General features: G+C 47.2%; 2 protein-coding genes and 1 long non-coding RNA gene across 4 annotated transcripts in view; 1 reads left to right on the top strand and 2 right to left on the bottom strand.

The window, feature by feature from the left end:
• Positions 1-507: 507 nt before the first annotated feature.
• On the bottom strand, positions 508-6,100 carry LOC104315948 (triggering receptor expressed on myeloid cells 2). The gene is made up of 4 exons (XM_009916113.2): positions 5,891-6,100; positions 2,907-3,251; positions 2,476-2,530; positions 508-2,071 (listed from the first exon to the last, which is right to left on the bottom strand). The coding sequence occupies exons 1-4, from the start codon at positions 6,066-6,068 to the stop codon at positions 1,855-1,857; spliced, it is 795 nt and encodes a 264-aa protein (XP_009914415.2). The 5' UTR covers positions 6,069-6,100; the 3' UTR covers positions 508-1,854.
• LOC104315952 (polymeric immunoglobulin receptor) lies at positions 4,180-16,261 on the bottom strand. Of its 2 annotated transcripts, XR_011322334.1 has the most exons (9): positions 16,098-16,261; positions 14,713-15,063; positions 14,028-14,345; positions 13,005-13,334; positions 11,855-11,930; positions 10,326-10,441; positions 9,857-9,906; positions 9,110-9,393; positions 4,180-4,194 (listed from the first exon to the last, which is right to left on the bottom strand). XR_011322334.1 is itself a non-coding variant. In XM_069771892.1 (8 exons), the coding sequence occupies exons 1-8, from the start codon at positions 16,138-16,140 to the stop codon at positions 9,187-9,189; spliced, it is 1,491 nt and encodes a 496-aa protein (XP_069627993.1). In that variant the 5' UTR covers positions 16,141-16,261; the 3' UTR covers positions 8,902-9,186. The 2 variants fall into 2 exon arrangements, 1 of the variants encoding a protein (XP_069627993.1); XM_069771892.1 differs by lacking the exon at positions 4,180-4,194 and having other exon boundaries at positions 8,902-9,393.
• LOC138682155 (uncharacterized) overlaps positions 9,428-17,274 on the top strand; it is a 65,171-nt gene continuing 57,324 nt past the window's right edge. The window contains exons 1-2 of the long non-coding RNA XR_011322335.1: positions 9,428-9,812; positions 12,993-13,493. This is a non-coding gene — a long non-coding RNA (uncharacterized lncRNA). The remainder of the gene's footprint in view (positions 9,813-12,992; positions 13,494-17,274) is intronic.

The following is a 17,274-nucleotide window of genomic DNA, read 5'->3' as shown; positions in this document are numbered from 1 at the left end:
TTGATATCCCTATTTCCCAAAGCCTTTGTATAGTGGTGGAGAGCCATCACTGTGCCATCACAGAGGCAGTGGATGGCCCTGCCTGAGGTCTGTCAATAGGTTGCAGCTGGAACTAGGACCCAGATCTACTGGTTAGAGCTGCAGTTCCCTTGTTTTGTAGCTCATCTAGCTGGACATCACAATACTGTCCGGGAATACTGAAGCTAGGTTTGTGTTAGTACAGCTGCAGTGGTGTGTGACTGCGTATGGGCTAATTTACCCTCTGGAAATAGAGGAAATTAGTTTAGACAGAGCACAACCATGCATAGGCTGATCTGGTTTTGGGATCTGAGCTGCTGTTTCTGCATGGTGCTAAATGGAGCTGGTTGGATGTGCCAACCTGCCCAGCTGGCTCAGAGCATTTCTGTACATTATAAACACACCAGCATGTTTGAAGTGTTACCTCTTCTTTGGGTGACATATTGTGATCTGGTGTACTGCAGCTCTTTATCATGAATCCACACCAAGTCAGATACTCAGTTTGATTTTATTTAGCTTTGCAGGCAGTGCAGGGAAGTGTGAAAATCTTGGAAAAGAAGTGTGAATGCCCTTGGTTTGGGGATCTTCCTGGGAGAGCTAAATGCAGCTTCACTTTGGGGAGTGATGAACAATGATCACGTGTTGGTAACATCCCCATGAGAGGGTAGAAAAAATACAGGGAGAAATACAGAAAGACAGTTCATTCTTTGTTCACAAAGCCATTTTAGAAATGAGGAAGCATGCTTAGAGCTGTGTGTAGACTTCACATCCCTTTCTGTTATGTTCTGCAGTTCCTTATGCGTTTCCACAGTGACTATTCACCAAGGATCCATGCTGTCCGAGGCAGTTTTTGGGAGCTAGTCTCCATCACCTTGGAAAGACAGAATCTCTCCCCTGGCAGTGCTCTGGGGTGATATGAAGTTGATCGGTCTCAGTGCAGACCCTTGTGGAATGATACTAGGGATGAGTATCTGGAATAACTCTGCCTGGAGGTGTGGCGCAGCTACTGGCAGTGACTGGAGATGATAGCAGAGCATGGCATTGCCAAAAGCATGTCAAAAGCTTCAGTCTTTAGTGAGTAGAATCTCAGTTAAAAAGCTGATTTTTAGACAAACTATTAGCTTTCAATACAAACCATCTAGTTCTGGTTATATTTCATGCTTCGGGGGAAGCGTTTGAGTGTTTTGTAGAGACATGTAGGACACCTTGAAAAAAGCTATTAGTTCTTTAATGCTGATCTTCAATGAATCAGGAGAAGTTTCTTTGAGATTTGAGACAGAACCATGTCTTTCCATTTTTACATTATGTGGATGTGTGTGTGAGCTGCTCAACACGACCATTGAGATGTGTTACCTGAACTTCTATTTATGTTTGCAGGTGTATCTGTAGTTTTACTTATAACAAAGCATTTGCCAGTAGCTGTATAGAGCAGCAAAGTTTTTTCTGGCCTAGCAATAAGCTGGGGGAAAATAGAGCAGACCTCTCTCACCTTTACCATGCCTGGGGAGGCATCTCTGCAGATAGAGATTTATAAATAAGTCTGTGCTGGATCTCTTGACAGAAAGACTTCATCTTCCTCCTTTCCCTCTGGCCTTCGATCCCATCCTCTTCCCTTAGGTTCAGGTGTTAATGGCAGCATCTTTTCAGTTCAGTTGTGTTGGAAAAAGTTGATCAGTGCCAATGATAAGAGGTGGTAGATGGTGACATTCCCTCTCTAGAGTGATAGGTTCATCAATACCTATGGTTAGTAGGTGATCCTTTTCTTACCGCAGGTGGCAAAGCTTTGCCTTCAAAGGCTTGATGTTCATTTCTCTGTGGATTCCCTTTGGTTTGGCTCTAAGCAGTGCTCTCCCAGGAGCGGCTGATTCCATCATGTGCAACGTCACCAGCGAAAGGGAGGACCTGCTGCTCATTCAAGCTTGGATTCTTCTGCTCTGTTTCTCTGTTCTTCCTACTGTTGCCAGCGATAAAGATCAGCACAGCCACCACAAACTTAATAACCAGGAATCCAGCAATGATATAGAAGACAGTGAAATCAGCTTCAGGAGGGATGCTATGAGGAACCATAAATACAACAATGAAAGGGATGGTTCAACCTTTAAAGAAACTCTTGTAGTACACAATGTGAAGATGCTAATGTCTCCTGCAACAGGCAGTCCCTGCCTGTGCACAACAGCCTGGGACGTTAGAGCAACTATAATAGGTTCTCTGACTTACACATAATTTATGATCTGCACGAGTTGTTTTGCTTGGCACTGAAGCACTGCATTTTCTGGATTAGGATAAAGCTGCTGTTTAGAAACCACACAGAAGCTCTAGGAATTGTCACAGATTAGGGAGAGGTAGAGAATATGCCTATGGTGGTATTCCTCTCAGCTTCAAATGGGATTGCCAATGCTGATCTGCCTTAGTCCTAGGAAGACTGTAGATCACAGCATGAGTAGTTTTATGGCTTACCTGGAGATGCTCTGCACAGCACTAGGCTCCTCTGGCATTTGGGTCTCCAGGACAGCTGATGATGGAAACAGAACAGTTTAGTCTGCAGATGTTTCTGGGTGATATTCATTGGTGTCACCAACACCAGTGCCCCAGCTAGGCATAGATAACCAAAGTGAGACTGGGCAATGGGCTGTGTGCTAGAAGATTAATCTGGGTAGCAATAATGGGATGACATGTGTTAGATGTTCTGTAACAGTGGGGTCATGTTGCTGTAAATCAGAACTAAAAAGAGGCAATGAAACATGGTACCTCCTCAAGTAAGGCAAAAGTAGATGTTTACTAAAGTGAGGCTTTGGCGTCTGCAGACACATATGAAATTTAAGTAGGAACTCAAGAGCTGCCCTCCATTCTGTACACCACAGTGACATTCTCTACAGCAGAGGACATACCTGTCAGCACTTCCACTTGCACCTTCCTTAAGCTGTTTGTTTCCCCCAGGTAGTCAGTTTTGCATTGGTACAACCCAGCATCCTGCTTCTTGAGTTGCTTCATGGTCACCGTGAGGACCCCATCACGGACATTGTCACTGATGGAAGTGGTGCCGTTCCTGTTCTTTAAGAATGGCAGCCAGAAGCGTCGGGCGCTCACCACATGTTGGCACTTGGTCTCATCGATCTGCTTGCACCAGCTCTTTTCTCTCCACCGCTGCTGCCAGGGGTTATAGGTGCAGTTGACAGAAATGGTGCCCCCCTCCATTCCGTAGACCACAGTGACGTTCTCTGCAGCACAGGATGCTAGGAGAGAAGGAAGAAGTGGTGAGACAAGTCTCTTTCATATCTATCCCTTACCACTATGTTTATGCTAAATGTCATTTGCATCTTTGACAACTCTAGTGATGGCTGCTGTCAACTTTAGGGCTGTCACCTGTCTGCTTCCCCCCTGAAAGATACAGTATGCTCAGATTCAGAGCCTTGGTTCAGACTTTCTTGAAACATGTCTGTAGTGATCCCGCTGACTGGTGTGTTCTTTGGCTCTTGCCAGGCAGCTATTCTTGCGGGGGGCGGGGGGAGGACACTGAGGGAAGGAGGAGGTATCAGCTTCATTAATATTTGCAGATTTTCTGAAGCTCAGGAAATTTTGGCCCCTTCCTTCCCTTCTGGCCCTGTGCTGGCTGCTCTGGATTGCAGTCTGGAGCTCAACCACATCACACTTTCTGTAATCATTTGGCTCCTGCTCAGTAAAGTGAAGCAGTTTGTCAGCACGATTAGGGGATTAAATACAAACTTGCATTTTCCTTTGGTCCTGAGGAGCGTCAAGGTAGGCACTCAGGTAGATTGAGTTGGCATCAGACAAGCTGTCTTGATTTTTAAAAGCTCTTTTTACAAGGCAGCTTATAAAAACATAGCTTGTCCCAGTAATGACATTGTTTCTGTGTAACACTCAGTAGGCTAGTCTTGCTGTTAACACCCCTGCTTTGCAAAGTTCAACCTGCTTACTTGCATACAGCTGCAGCAAGGCAGCTTGCTTCGGGTTTTGGCCTTGAGGTCAGCCCTTCCAAGTATGTTCATAGATGCAGATTTGGCTCTGGAGTACCCGCTGCTGCGGAAAAGGTCCTTTGCAGTAAATGCCCATGAAGTTTATCCCCGTTTTAAGGCTCTTTACACAGCCAGAGAGAAGCAACACAACCCTGGAAAATACTAGAATCACAGTGATGCTTACAAACCAGTGTCCAGCTAGCTGTTTAGGAGGTTACTTCTTAATCCCACTCCTAATTTCCAAGTCCAGGCTCTTAGCAATTTTTTTCACCCTATCTTTTAATATCCTACTAATTTTAATCATGTTGACCACTGGTCTTTGGCTGCTTGGCTTTTTTTTTTTTTTGCCTTAGTTCCTTATTTCTAATTTCCATTCCTCTTCATGGTAGGCAAAGGCAGAAGGGACAGTCTGAGCTATTAATACTTCCAGAGAGAAGTGCAGTGTGGTGTTTGTGGAAATCTCTGTATTTCTAGTGAAAAAATTCAGAGGCTAGTGCCTTTTATGAAACCATAAGTAATGGTAAAACAGAAATAAATTAAAAAATAGGCTCTTGTGAGGACTTTGTGGTGGCTGAGCCTTTTAATAACACTTCATAAAATAATTTCAACCATTCTAAGAGAATTGTAAACTAAAAAAACTGAAGATCTTTCAGGCTTGACTAGAAGGCGGCATAAAAACGGATCTGTGTTCTCCAAGTATCCAACACATACAACTCTTCATCCTGATATGTTGCTCCACTCAGATGTTCCAGTTAAGGCTTACTGCGCTGCATGTCCAGTCCAGTCCTGTGCAATCCCTCTAAACATTTTAACTCCCTCTCCTATTTCTCTTGTGGATCCCTCCTTGCCTCCAGTTCTGCCCCTTTGGTTCCTGCAACAGCCCAGGGGTTTTGATTTTTGGTTTTGTTTTAAATGGAAAGAGCATTGCAAAAAATCTCTTGATCAGAATCATGGCATTTAAAGATTTGCTGATGCCCCTGTGGAAAACTTTCTGTCATTATCTTTTCCACCAGTTCTGCTGACAGATCATTTACTATTTGCGTTCCTCCTCCCTTGTGTCCTACTGAAAAAAAGTATAGTGGACTTTCTTCCAAACTCATTCAGATTTTTGAGACAGGTTTTTATGCTCCTGAAGCCTGAATCTGTTGCCTTTCTGTGCACTGCTGCAAGTATCTGGGATCTCCAAAATGTGGCTGGAAAGAGAAGGCTGCCAGCTGGGAGTACCAGCTGGGTCCTGTCCCTTGTTTCTCATTTCAGATGAACATTGCTTTCCAAGCTGAAAACAGTCAAGTGCCCAAGATTTCAGAGACACCCCCTTCATTGAGTTTTTTATTTTCTTCCTCTTGAACCCTAGCTGCTGCAACTTACATTCAAAGCCCTACAAATGCAAACAAATAGGATTTTGCAATTTCACATTTCACTCTGAGCAGGCACACAAGACTTCTGTCAACAGCATTTCCTGTTCTGACTCAAAAGGATCCCTATGAGAAAAGCTGAGCACTTGGATCACCGCTGGCTCTTTGTTAAATTAAGGGACAAGAGCGAATTCTGAGGAAGGAGTCTGCCACCCCTGCAGTGTAATTGGGGAGGAAGAGTAGAGTGCAGAACACACTGCAGTGCTCCAGGTTCCCTCTGCTTGCATTGCATTGGACTTTGCAGTGTACAGACAGGCAGTAAGACTCTTAATCCGTAGTAAGTGTTTGTATTGATCTTCCAAAGAACTGCATGCTACAATGAAGATGCCTTTGCATCTGGAAAAATCTAGTGTGTTTCAAGACCTGTGCAGTCTTTCCCCATAGCTTTATCAGTAATCTCATATGAGGTGCAGGTAGAGACTAAATTTTGCACCAGTCCTTTACCCTATCTGTTAACTGAAACCCAAGGCCATGTATGCTTACCTGACAAGAAGACCAAGAATATGAGGTGCACGAGCTTCTCCATGTCAGTCGAGCAGCAAAGGGGACAAGAGAGGAATCTGCAGAAAAGTGAAAAGGGCTCTTGCCCAAGAGCAGCTTGCTTTTCCCCCTCCTTGCTCTGCCGGAAGGAATGAGCACAAGAACTTGGCATCTTTTTCATCTTGCATATTGAGCAATTCAGCAGGCATTTCTTCCGTGGGCTGAAAATTCAGGCATCAGCATTGCCCACTCATAGCCACGATTTAGTCTAGACAGCCTGAAAGAGAGCATCATGTGATGGCCTGAAACTATGGTACTGGGAGTCTCTCTGAGTTCAGCAGTGGTGCTTTACTTGCAAGCTTTGCATGGGGTGAATTTCTGGAAAGCCGAAAGGGAAAGGGTGGCTCTCATCGAGACTCTGCAGGTAGCTCAGTCAGCATCACGAGGGTGAAAGGAGGGCAAGGACATAATCTTGTGGGTTATTTACAGGAGAAGGAAGATTTAGAAGAGCCTGCGCATGAAGCATTCCTATTTGACATAAAACCGAAGACAGGAAGGCAAGAACACTGTGTTGGGTGAAGCTGTGAGGTGCTTTAGATGAGCAAAACAGACATCTTTATTTTGTACCTAGCAGAAAGGACGTAAGATCAAGGGGGCATTGATTCAGAGCCCATCAGTGCCATACTGATGCAGTAGTTCAGGGCTGCAGTTACGGGAGCCTCCTTAGGTGTTAGCAAACTGCTATGCTGTGGATGGGTTACTGTTTTTTCTTTTTTGAATTTATTTACTTGGAGATCTTCCATGCAAGTGCCAATAGACCCTGGCTTCTTAAATTGTGTGCTTATCTCCTTCTTAACAGGCAGATAAACCTGCAGGTCTGTCCATTCATAAATGTGCCTTCTTTTTCTTTCCTCTGATTAGTGTTTAAGAAAATGGTACCTTGTAGTATCCAAAAATTCTCTGTGAGGCTTACTGATTGCAGTTTTTGCTCATTCTTGCTCCAGTGAGCACAAATGTGGATTCTCTTTGATCAGAAGCAACTGCCTCCCTGAAAATGTCTCTTTTCCACTCGATTGTTTTCTACTATTACTCTTCCACTGTTTGACCCAGTGTAACTGACTGCATGAATAGCAAATAGGCAAATTTTGGGCTGAATGAACCATTTCCAGAACCATTTTCTTTTTCTTTCTGTCATTTCAAGTTAAACGTGTCAACTCTGAAAATCTCAAAAAGTAGATCAGCTTCCCTGCTGCAGCCATAACAAGAAAAGCTTATTGGATGTGACTGGCTTGTGAATTAGGGAGCGGTTCAGGCCCTTTTAATTTGCCACCTGTCAGCAGAGCTTGGTGCAGCCAAATAAAGTGCAAGGGTTTCTGGTCTTTTGCAGAAATTGAGCTGAGCCCCAGCAAACTCATTTCATATTCCTCACCACATGACTGCTAAATAAAGGCCACAAATGTGTCATTTGGAGTATTTCCAGCAGAGAGAGGGAAGTAACGGTATTGCTTTCCAAGGCCCTGGTGAGCTCTCCCATGAAACCGCACATGCATTTCTAGTCTCCTGTGACTTTAGAAGAAGCCGCAAAAGATTGCTTTCTATGGTGTAGCCAGAAAAATAGAAAGTGCTGGAAGTACTGGTTTGTATTGGTCTTCCAAACAAGCAGCTGCAGTGGTGAAATAGGCTGGGAAGAGCTGTTTAAAGTATAGCACAATGCTGCAAAAGAACAGAGCTACATCTGAGACTGGCTAGATAGTGATTGCTGCAGAGATGCGAAGATGCCTCATAACAATGAAGGCGAGAGACCGAGTGCATTGCAAAAACATGTTTGATTGATAGTTTATGGTGTGATTATTCGGGATAGCAGGGTTTGATGAGGTCCCAGCCAGTCCAGTGTTCCTGTGGCAGCTCTTGGAAATTGCTAGCATGCATCAGAGCTGCACTGGAGATCTATAAATATATTGCGTGTCTGACTTACTTGGACATTTACATCTGTAAGTAATCCACTCTTAATTACCATTGTGTCCCTTCTGTTACATCATCTGATGTTGAGACCAGCCCTCTTATGCCCATACTTCTTCCGCTGTTGTCTGTGTCATACTTACTGCAATTTCTTTGCACAGCCCACCAGTTTCTTGCTCTGTGCTACTGTCAGTACAGACCTTCCTCATGTCTGTCTCAGGGCTCATGCCTGCAGTTAGCACAGCAAGGCAAATTCTGCTCAAAAACATCCCAGTGCCCTGTCCACTCCTCTAGTCCAATACCAAATGTTGTTGTCTTCTTTCCTTTCTCCAGAAATACTCATTTTTGGTTCTCCCTGCTTGTCCTGATTCCACACTGCCTTGGTTTAAGCAGCCAGTTTGTGTGTTCTTGGGGAGCAGAGGGTGTAAGGCAGCAGGCTAGCCAGAAGTTTTTGAACAAAGTAAGGGCCTTTGATGAGGAGGTGGTGAAAGGGTGGGGCAGTCTGCACAAGGGAAATTCCACTGCGCACACTCTATTTCTTGATCTAAAGCTAAACATTTAGCTTTAGTTTGAAAGCCTCTTACCATCTTACTTCTTACCTAAGTAGACTGATAAATTTAGGTTATAGGGGAATTTGCATTAAGTCTCAAAAAGTGTATGTATTACTTATATGCACCATTGTTGTTTTGTAGCTACAAGACCTTCTGGTGCTTAGATTCATATAGCACAATCCTCAGTCTGCAAAGTTTGCAATGCAGCATATCATCATGTTGCAATACACTCTCAAGCTATTTGCCTTAAGGTAGATGCTGGTTCTGCTTATTCTTATAATCCAGTGCTCATATCCCCCACGCATTACATGGCAAATGAACCTGGGCACAGCAAGGTTAGAGTTTTATCCCTACAGAACTGTAATGAGTTTGCTTGGCCATAGTAGCTGAACCCTTAGGAGTGGGATAGAGTTTCTACCAGGGAAGACAGTTGAAATACCAAACCCATCCATTTCCAGACAAATATTGCTCTTTTTCAAAAGGTCAGTCTTCCACACCTGCCTCTCCAAAAGAGTCTGCATTTTAATGGAATTGAAGAAAGCAGATGTGCAAGGGATCCTGAGAATTACTCAGCACTTCTGTCTGACCCGAGAGAATCTGCACACTTGCGGCAAAATTCTCTACAGGCCTCTGATAGGAGGGAGGTCTTAAAATGCACAGGCAACATACACATGGCAGCAAAAACTTATATTTTTCCCTAGTGTCGATCTACACACCTTCTACTTCTCATTCCCACTTTGTATTCCAGTTCTTTTCCCCCATTTCTGGATTGTTTGGGGATTCTGTGCTTCATCCTTTGTCATTTGTTGGTAACTGCTTGAGTGCAATGGTAGCATACTCCACATTTTCATCTTTGGGTTTCCTGTGAGCCTGGCTTGGTTCAACATTACAGTAGAGAGGATCCTCAGGGCTGAGTCGGGATTTAAAGTTCAGGGTAATGTATTTTACATCTTTGCTGTCATCCTTGGGACTTTCCATTCTTTCAGTGCTGTCAAGCTATGAAAAGAAAGGGAAAACACTTGTTAGCATGATTCAGTGCCAGGTCACAGCTGTTATCAGAAGAACAAGATTTTCCCAGGAGGAAGGGAGAAGCCATGTAAGAACTTACCTTCAGTAATGATAGAGGTGAAAGAACAGAAAACTTTCTTTCATAACTTCTCCTTGATAGAGGTTACAACCTCATCATCTAACCTCGGTTTCTAGTCTTTGAGTCATTTCTCAGAGATTACTAGAATTTGCTCCACTGTATTTTTTTCCTACTGGAGTTTCCTTACACTAATTACCCCCCATCTCTCTCCAGCTAGGAACATTCCTCTCTCTGATGACATTAAATACCGTCTCCCCTCCTGCTCACAACCGAAAATGAGCACCAAGGTCCTCATCAGATGGGTCAGCCAGCTCATCACAGACTATTGGTAAGGGATTCAGTACCGCATGGGAAATCTATCATTTTTCTTACCTGTCCTATGCCCTCTGGTTTGTCATAGATGTCCTCTGCTTGTCTGTTACCTTTGGAATGAGCCAAAATCAGAGGTTTTAGAAGTCGAGAAGTCCATGAAATGCCTGGGCATTGCCTATGCTTCAGGGAGTTTTGGGGAAGGCTGTGGGATTGCCCAGTGATAGAAGCAATGGGTGTGCCAGTGGGACCCATCTACCCTAAATCTGGTGAAGACATTGCTCTCCCTTCACTTGTCCTCTAACATGTTAGGAGGTGTCCTGTGCAGAGTCTGGAGGAACATGGGTTTGACTTATTGTGAGAGGAGATCACAGCAAGGAGCCTGCCTTAAGGCTTCGCAGGCTTCAACTGCCTTATCTTCTCCAGGGCACTGTGAGTTGGGAATAAGCTCGCCTGGAGTGAAAAAGTGATGGCCAGAGAAGGCCCTGTTTAATACAGACTAGAACATGAGGCATCACCAGTCTCCACATACCTCTTCTCTTCAGCTGCTTGTGCCGCTTGATGCATAGTGTTATCAAGCTGGTGAGTGCCAGGATGAACAGAATGCTCAGGACCCCAGACAGTAGGATGAAGTTATTTACATTTGAGCTGAAACCAGGAGGGCAAAGGAGTTACCAGTGTTAGATGGCAGCACAGCATGATGCTGGTGCAGCCCATTACCAAACAGTGACCAAAAAAAGGGACAGGAATAGCTTTTATGCACTAGCTTTTATGCACTTGGTAGGAGGGTCTGGTTCTCCTGTAGCAATGCTATCTTGATTTTTCTACCTGGCTGTGCCTTCTGACCTTTTCCTAAACTACTCTCCAGGCTTTAAAAACAAGCCACTGTTCAAACAATTCCAGGCTCTCTGGAGCAGGTATTGCATTTTCCTCCTGTGTTTTGCTGCACCTGGCGCACTGGAGCTGATGTGTGATTGTACTCTTAGGTGCTGCTGTAGTGTTGATGACAGCAGATGTCCAAAGGGGAAGAAAATCCTTTACATTTAACAGCCTGGTAAATAGAGGGATAAAATAGCAGCCAAGGACTATTTCATTGTTAAATATTCGTGGACAGGAGTGAGCAAAATCAAGACAGAAAGGCTTAGGGGCAGAATCTGGGGGTTTCTGTTGCTCCAAAGAGCACAGCCCAAAGAGATAAGGATAAAAATGTAGATAGGCATCTACATTCCAGGGAACTGTGACTTGATTTTACCAATCTGCTTCTTCCTTTGTAATTACACTCTGGGCAGGAGCTGAAAGAGGAGAGGTGTGCTGGTTTCGGCTGGGATAGAGTTAATTTTCTTCACAGTAGCTTGTATGGGGCTATGTTTTAGATTTGTGCTGAAAACAGTGTTGATAATGCAGAGATGTTTTCGTTACTGCTGAGCAGTGCTTACACAGAGTCAAGGCCTTTTCTGCTTCTTACACCACCCTGCCAGGGAGTAGGCTGGGGGTGCATAAGAAGTTGGGAGGCGTGCAGCTGGGACAGCTGACCCCAGGTGACCAAAGGGATATTCCAGACAATATCACATCGTGCTCAGCATATAAAGCTGGGGGAAGAAGGAAGGGGAGGACATTCGGAGTGATGGTGTTTGTCTTCCCAAGTAACCATTACATGTGATGGAGCCCTGCTTTCCTGGAGATGGCTGAATACCTGCTTGCCGATAGGAAGTAGTGAATGAATTCTTTATTTTGCTTTGCTTGTGTGCGTGGCTTCTGCTTTAGTTATTAAACTGTCTTTATCTCAACCCATAAGTTTTCTCACTTTTACCCTTCTGATTCTCTCCCCTATCTCAGCGGGGGGGAGTAAGCAAGCAGCTGTGTGGGGCTTAGTTGCTGGCTGCAGTTAAACCACGACAAGAGGCCATCTTTGGTAAGGGTGCCTGTCATATCTAATTCCTCTCTAAGCAGGAGTCTTCAGAATGCCCAGAACCTGCTTAGCCCAGGAAGACAGGCATATTGTGGACAAGACATTAGTAACTCTTGTCTGTGTTCAAGCTCAGAGACTTCTTTAGGCCTTACCTCGGTGCTGGGGTGTTGCTGGAAGGGGTTGCTTGACTGGTGCTTGCAGTACCTGACAAAGTTGTTCCAGCCAATACTGCAATCATGAACACGAAGAATAATCACTACTTGGCTGCTTTGTATTTACCAGCTAAATTTCCCCGCCATTGCTACATGGATATAAATCCATGCCCGCTGTGACACCCAACACAGACAAGCTGCCCAGGCTGTAACCTGTGTCATCAAGACTTGCTGGCAGCAAGCAAAGCAATGTAAGGATCAAAATGTGGGACTGAGGGGCAAGGAGCTCAGCAGGAGCCCCACTCTGTGTGTACCCACCCCAGTGCATGGCAGAAGGAAGTGCTGTAAGTGCAAGCAGATATGTTTTATGGCAAAGATCTTCAGGTAGCAATGAAGTACTTAATGACTCTGTGCTTAAGCAGACAGAAGCTTGCGAAAACTAAGCAAAGAGCATTGCCTGTGAAAGACTCAGCTGTAAGAATTCCTTCCAGGACTGTGTCTGTGCCCAGGGGAGGTTGTGTGTGCAGGAGCCTGCTTGCTTAGAGACTGCATTCAGTCCTACATGTTAGGATTTTCACCTAGAGAATTATGCCATTCCCTCTCATCTTCTGGATTGCCGTATCCCTTCAGTGCTGGTCTGCCACATTCCTGAAAGACAGGCTGCAGCATGGTGCTGGTCTGCCACAATCAGGTGCCTAAAGGTTATCCCTTACTGTTATCCCTTATCATGCCGAAAGAAAACCTAGAAGTCACAGATCTTTAAAATATGGGTCTAAAGGTTGTCCCCTTGGCAACCAAAAGTGAAGGTCTTAATAGTTTTTGAAAGCCAAGGGATGAGTTGCTATAAAGGGGCAGAACTGCTATCCTGAGAATGAGAAACACCTCTGTGAAGACGACTGAAGCTGCTCTCAGGTAAAGGAGAAGCAGCAGAGCACATGCGCATGGTTCAGTTCTGATCCCTGCTGCTATTCCATACCATTGAATACCATAGTGTGAGAACGTACAATGATGTAGGGTTTGGGAGGGAAACGCATCCAGATGTAACGCGGAAGATGGTGTAAGCTGGGCAGGGCAGAGACTAGAGGGAGAGAGTAGGAAAGTGAGTCTGGAATCTACAACCAACTATGTTTCCCTACAGGTCAGTACTCACCCTCAGAAACAGTGAGCGTAACCTCCACCATTCGGAGAAGCTGGCCGTGTTCATAAAGTGCACACCAGTACACGCCAGAGTCCTGCACCTGCAGCTTCTCCATGGTGACAGTGACCATCCCCTGCTGGGTGTCATCCTGGATCGTGAATCTGCCTTGCTGAATTTTCTTCCGGTATCCTGACAGCTTCAAATCCGTGGTGACTAGTATGGTACATGCTCCCCTAGCTCCCTCTTTGCACCAGGCTTTGCTCACAGCCCCATAGTATGAGGCGCTGTACGGACACTGGACAGAGACATTGTCTGACTCCTTGGGTGTGTATTGTTGGGTCCCTGGAAAACACCCGGCATGTTTGGTGAGATCCCAAAGCAGGCACAATTGCACCCCTTCCCCATCACTGGAATACATGCTGTGGGCTGCATGCTCCCTGGATCTCCTATCCCCAGGCATGAGGAGCAGAAGGGGGCTGGACCCGGATTACTCATGCAGAGGTGAGTCACAAATTGGGTGGGTGTCCTGTCCCCTTCCTTTGATTCCCCCAGGGACTGCATGCTCACAGGCACTCAGCCTGTAGGTTCTGGGAGGCAAGGACTGGGGAGGGCTGGCAGCTGCGGGGCTAGAGCAAGAGCAATCCCTGGCAGTGGTGGGAGGTCCCCAGCAGTGCCCAGCATGGGCAAGCCAAGTGCTGAGCTGGGGAAGCTGCTCCTGGAGCCACTGGATCGGCCCAGTGGGAAGCAGTTGTGAAGAGTGGCCCCGTTTGTGGGAGCTCATAGGGACCTCCCCTGAGTCTCTGCCAGGAGCAGACAGAGCATGAAAGGCCAGGCTTAAGCTTTGGCTCCACAGGCCCAAGGGGCAGCCGCCAGTGTGTCCACTAGAGACAGGCAGGCAGGGAGATATGGGTGTCAGCTGTGCGGTGGCAGCACTGAGCTCCTCGGTGGTGTGGTGCAGGACAGGAGGGAGAACAAGCAGGGAAGGTGGGGCTGAAATCTGCATAAATCCACACTTGGCTGCCAGTAGGTACTCACTCTTGGACACAGAGAGCCTGATCTCCATTTTCTGGGTGGGAGAAGAGCCTCTGTAGAGCACACACCAGTACACGCCAGCATCCTGGGCTTGCAGCTTCTTCATGGTGATGGTGACAGTCCTTTTCTGGGCATCATCCTGGATCAAGGTTTTGTCTTCCAGGTCTTTGCTCTTAGTCCATGTTGAAAGGTTATCTGTTATCAACCAGATTTCACACCCAGTCCGACCTCTCCGACACCAGGCTTTTCTGTCTGTGCTGTGCACCAAGCCACTGTATTTGCACTGCACAGAGAGACTGTCCAACTCCCACTTGTGCAGCTCTGCAAAATAGCAAGTGTGGTCACTGACCCGTAAATGGTGGGCACACGGGCATCCGCCTCCCAGCCTGAGCTGGGCACCTGGGCCAAACTCTTCCCTGGGGCAACTCCCTCATGGACAGCCCATCAGTCAGGGCAGGGGTGAGGTAGGGCAGGACAAGAGAGAGCCAACAGCCTGCAGGGCCAGCCAGGTCTGTGGGACTCCTTCACAACATGCCTATGTGAGCGGGGAAGGCAGCAAGCAAGGCTGTGGGGCTGTGGGAGTTGGGGGAAGCTGCTCAGCTATGCGGGAGAGCGGGGACAGAGCGGGGGAAGGAATGATGTTGCTTTCTGACAAGACCTGGGTTTGTGTGGGGAAAAAGATACTCACCCTTGAAAACATTCAGTGAGATCATCTTGAGTGGAAGATAGTCGTAATGGTAGGAACGGTAAGCACATAAGTAAGTGCCCGAGTCTTCTACCTGGAGGTTAGTCATAGTGATGGACACGGTCTCATACATGGGGTTGTCCTCTATTGTAACTTTCCCGTTTGTGACCCGGTTTGTGCGTGGGTATTGTGTTGGGTAGGTCGTCTCCACTAAGGGCTCACACTGTCCACCTCTCACGTGGCACCAGGCTTTCTGCTGGTGGTAGTCAGTCTGTGCTGTGTAAGGACACTGGATGGAGAGAGAGCTTCCTTCCGATAGTCCTTCCTCAGCATGAGGTGTTTGGGCTTGGAGAGCTGTAAATATCAGATGTGGTGAGGGAGAGGGGAGCTGATGGAGGGCTGCCCACAGCCTTCTAATGGACACAGGCAAACTCCGCCTCCAGCCTTCCCCCATGGGCACTTCTGGCTGGAGGAACTCCAAAAACCAAGATCCATTCCCCCCGCTAAATTCACCTGCTTGGAAATGGGAAGGTTGATTTCTGGTGGGCAGTGTTGAGCTTTGAGCTGGGACTGCACCTGTGATTTAAAATCCAGTATCTTTGATTTAAAACCCACAGACATGTGGGTGCTAGAGGTGTTGGACCTTCAAGCCTAAATGGAGCCGTTTGTGGTGCAGTGTTTGGAGCTGCGCTAGCAGCCCAGCCCTGTTGTTACTGCTTCTTGCCGCAGGCAAAATGGAGACCACCCTCTCCCCACATAGCACACCTCAGGAGCTGGGTGGCCATCTGTACAGAATGGTGGGATGGGGCAAAGGGAAGGAGCTGGGGCACTGTGTGCGCTGGGGATGAAATGCTTGACCTGTGGCTGGGCCTGAGCTTGCCCCCAGCAGCCTGCAGCTCCTCCATGCTGCATCATTGGAGGATGCCCAGTGACTCATGGTTGCGAGGCTGTGCTAGGTGCAGGGCTGCCTTGATTTCCCAACCTACTACATGCTGAAAGCTTTGTGCTTTCTGCTGGGATGGCAGGGGAGGCAGGCGGGTGCCCCTGTACAGCTCTGTCCTGACCCAGGACTGCAATCGGAGGAGCCGAGTGGGGCTGGGCAGTGTGATGGGAAATGCCAGCTGGGGGAGGCACTGGGGCTGCTTTGGAGGCCACAGCTCTCTGCTCCCAGGATGGTTCGTCCTGGGAGCCTGGAGGAGCCAGATGTGTGATGGTGGGAACTGGGACTGCCCCTTCCCTCCCCACCCCTGAAATTGCTCAGCTCAGAGTCCTGCTGGTGTTGGATTCCCCCCCACCCTGGAGCTCCCCAGGCAGCAGGAGGTGGGAAAGGGTGTCCCACTCCCCCTGGGTGTGTGGGAAGCCCGAGGCATGCCCAGCCCTTCTCTTACCTGGGAAGCAGAGCAGCAGCAGGAGGAGGGCTCTCAGCTCCATGGCCGTCCTCAAGCCCAGGGAAGGGGCATTGCTGGGGGATGCCCAATGTGTCCTGTTTAAAAGTGTCTGCCTTGTGAGCCCTCCTGCATCACAGTGACACTGCTGGAGGAAGTGCCTGAGGTCTTGCCTCAGGCGGAAATCCTTCACCATGTTTTGTTACAAGACTGATATTAAGATCATTTCGGAGTGCATTTGGGGAAGTGGCTGAGAGCAGAGCTCGGCCCATCCTGATGACAAAGGCCCTTTGCTGCTCTCGCCTGGCCATTGTCACACTCTGCCCTCATTCCAGTGGCAGTGGGGCACTCGTTTGCCTGTCCCAAGCTATGGGAGATGGAGCAGGTCCTTTGCCCTGGCCTAGCCCTTCTCTCTGGGGTCCCAAGGTGTCCTCTGCCCAGGCCCTTGCTGGAAAGTCTTCTCAAAGTCAGGGTGGCAATGAGTCCAGGGCTGTGTCTGCATGGACCCTCCCATGGCCCAAGCCATTTGGGATCCCCAGTCTCTGCCACCCCAGCCAGTCCCCTTGTGCCCTGTGCTCTGCCGTGCACAGAGCCCTCAGAGTGCCTACCCCCAGAGTGCCCAGCTGTGGAAACCAAACCAGAACCATTTGGCTTTTGCACATTACACAGTAATGTCTCCACAGGCACAACTGAAGTCATTTTAAATACAGAGAAAACAATGCAAATATTGAAATAATCCACTTAAAGCAGCTCCTGACACAACTCACTCTTGGCTCACTGTGAAAATGGACATCTAAACACAGCTTCCTGGCTCTGCATGTCCTTTTGGTTCCCTCATATGATTCAGGAACTGGAGATGACAGGGTGAGGGAACAGGAGCAGCCTAGTAGGTAAAATGAACTGCGGAGTACAGAGAGCAGAGATCAGGTGGAGCAGGTGAGGCAGCAAGCCTGGGAAGTGAATTCTTCTGCAAGGAAAATAAGGAGGGAGTCTCTCTAATTTAAAAAAAAAGAGGCACTTACTTATGAAAACAGCCAGCTTAATTTCCTTTATTCAGAAGAGACAAGAGTCATCATAAAGAGCACATCAGTACTCCCCAGTGTCTGGTACTGTAAGCTTCTCTGTGGTGAGGCTGAGAACTCCCTTCTGGGTGTCTTCATTTATGGTGTATCTTCCTTTT

The sequence above is a fragment of the Haliaeetus albicilla genome, chromosome 26 (assembly GCF_947461875.1).
Source record: "Haliaeetus albicilla chromosome 26, bHalAlb1.1, whole genome shotgun sequence".
Taxonomy (NCBI): Eukaryota; Metazoa; Chordata; class Aves; order Accipitriformes; family Accipitridae; genus Haliaeetus; species Haliaeetus albicilla.
Note: the sequence above shows the minus strand (reverse complement) of the source record. Positions and strands in the feature narration are given on the sequence as shown.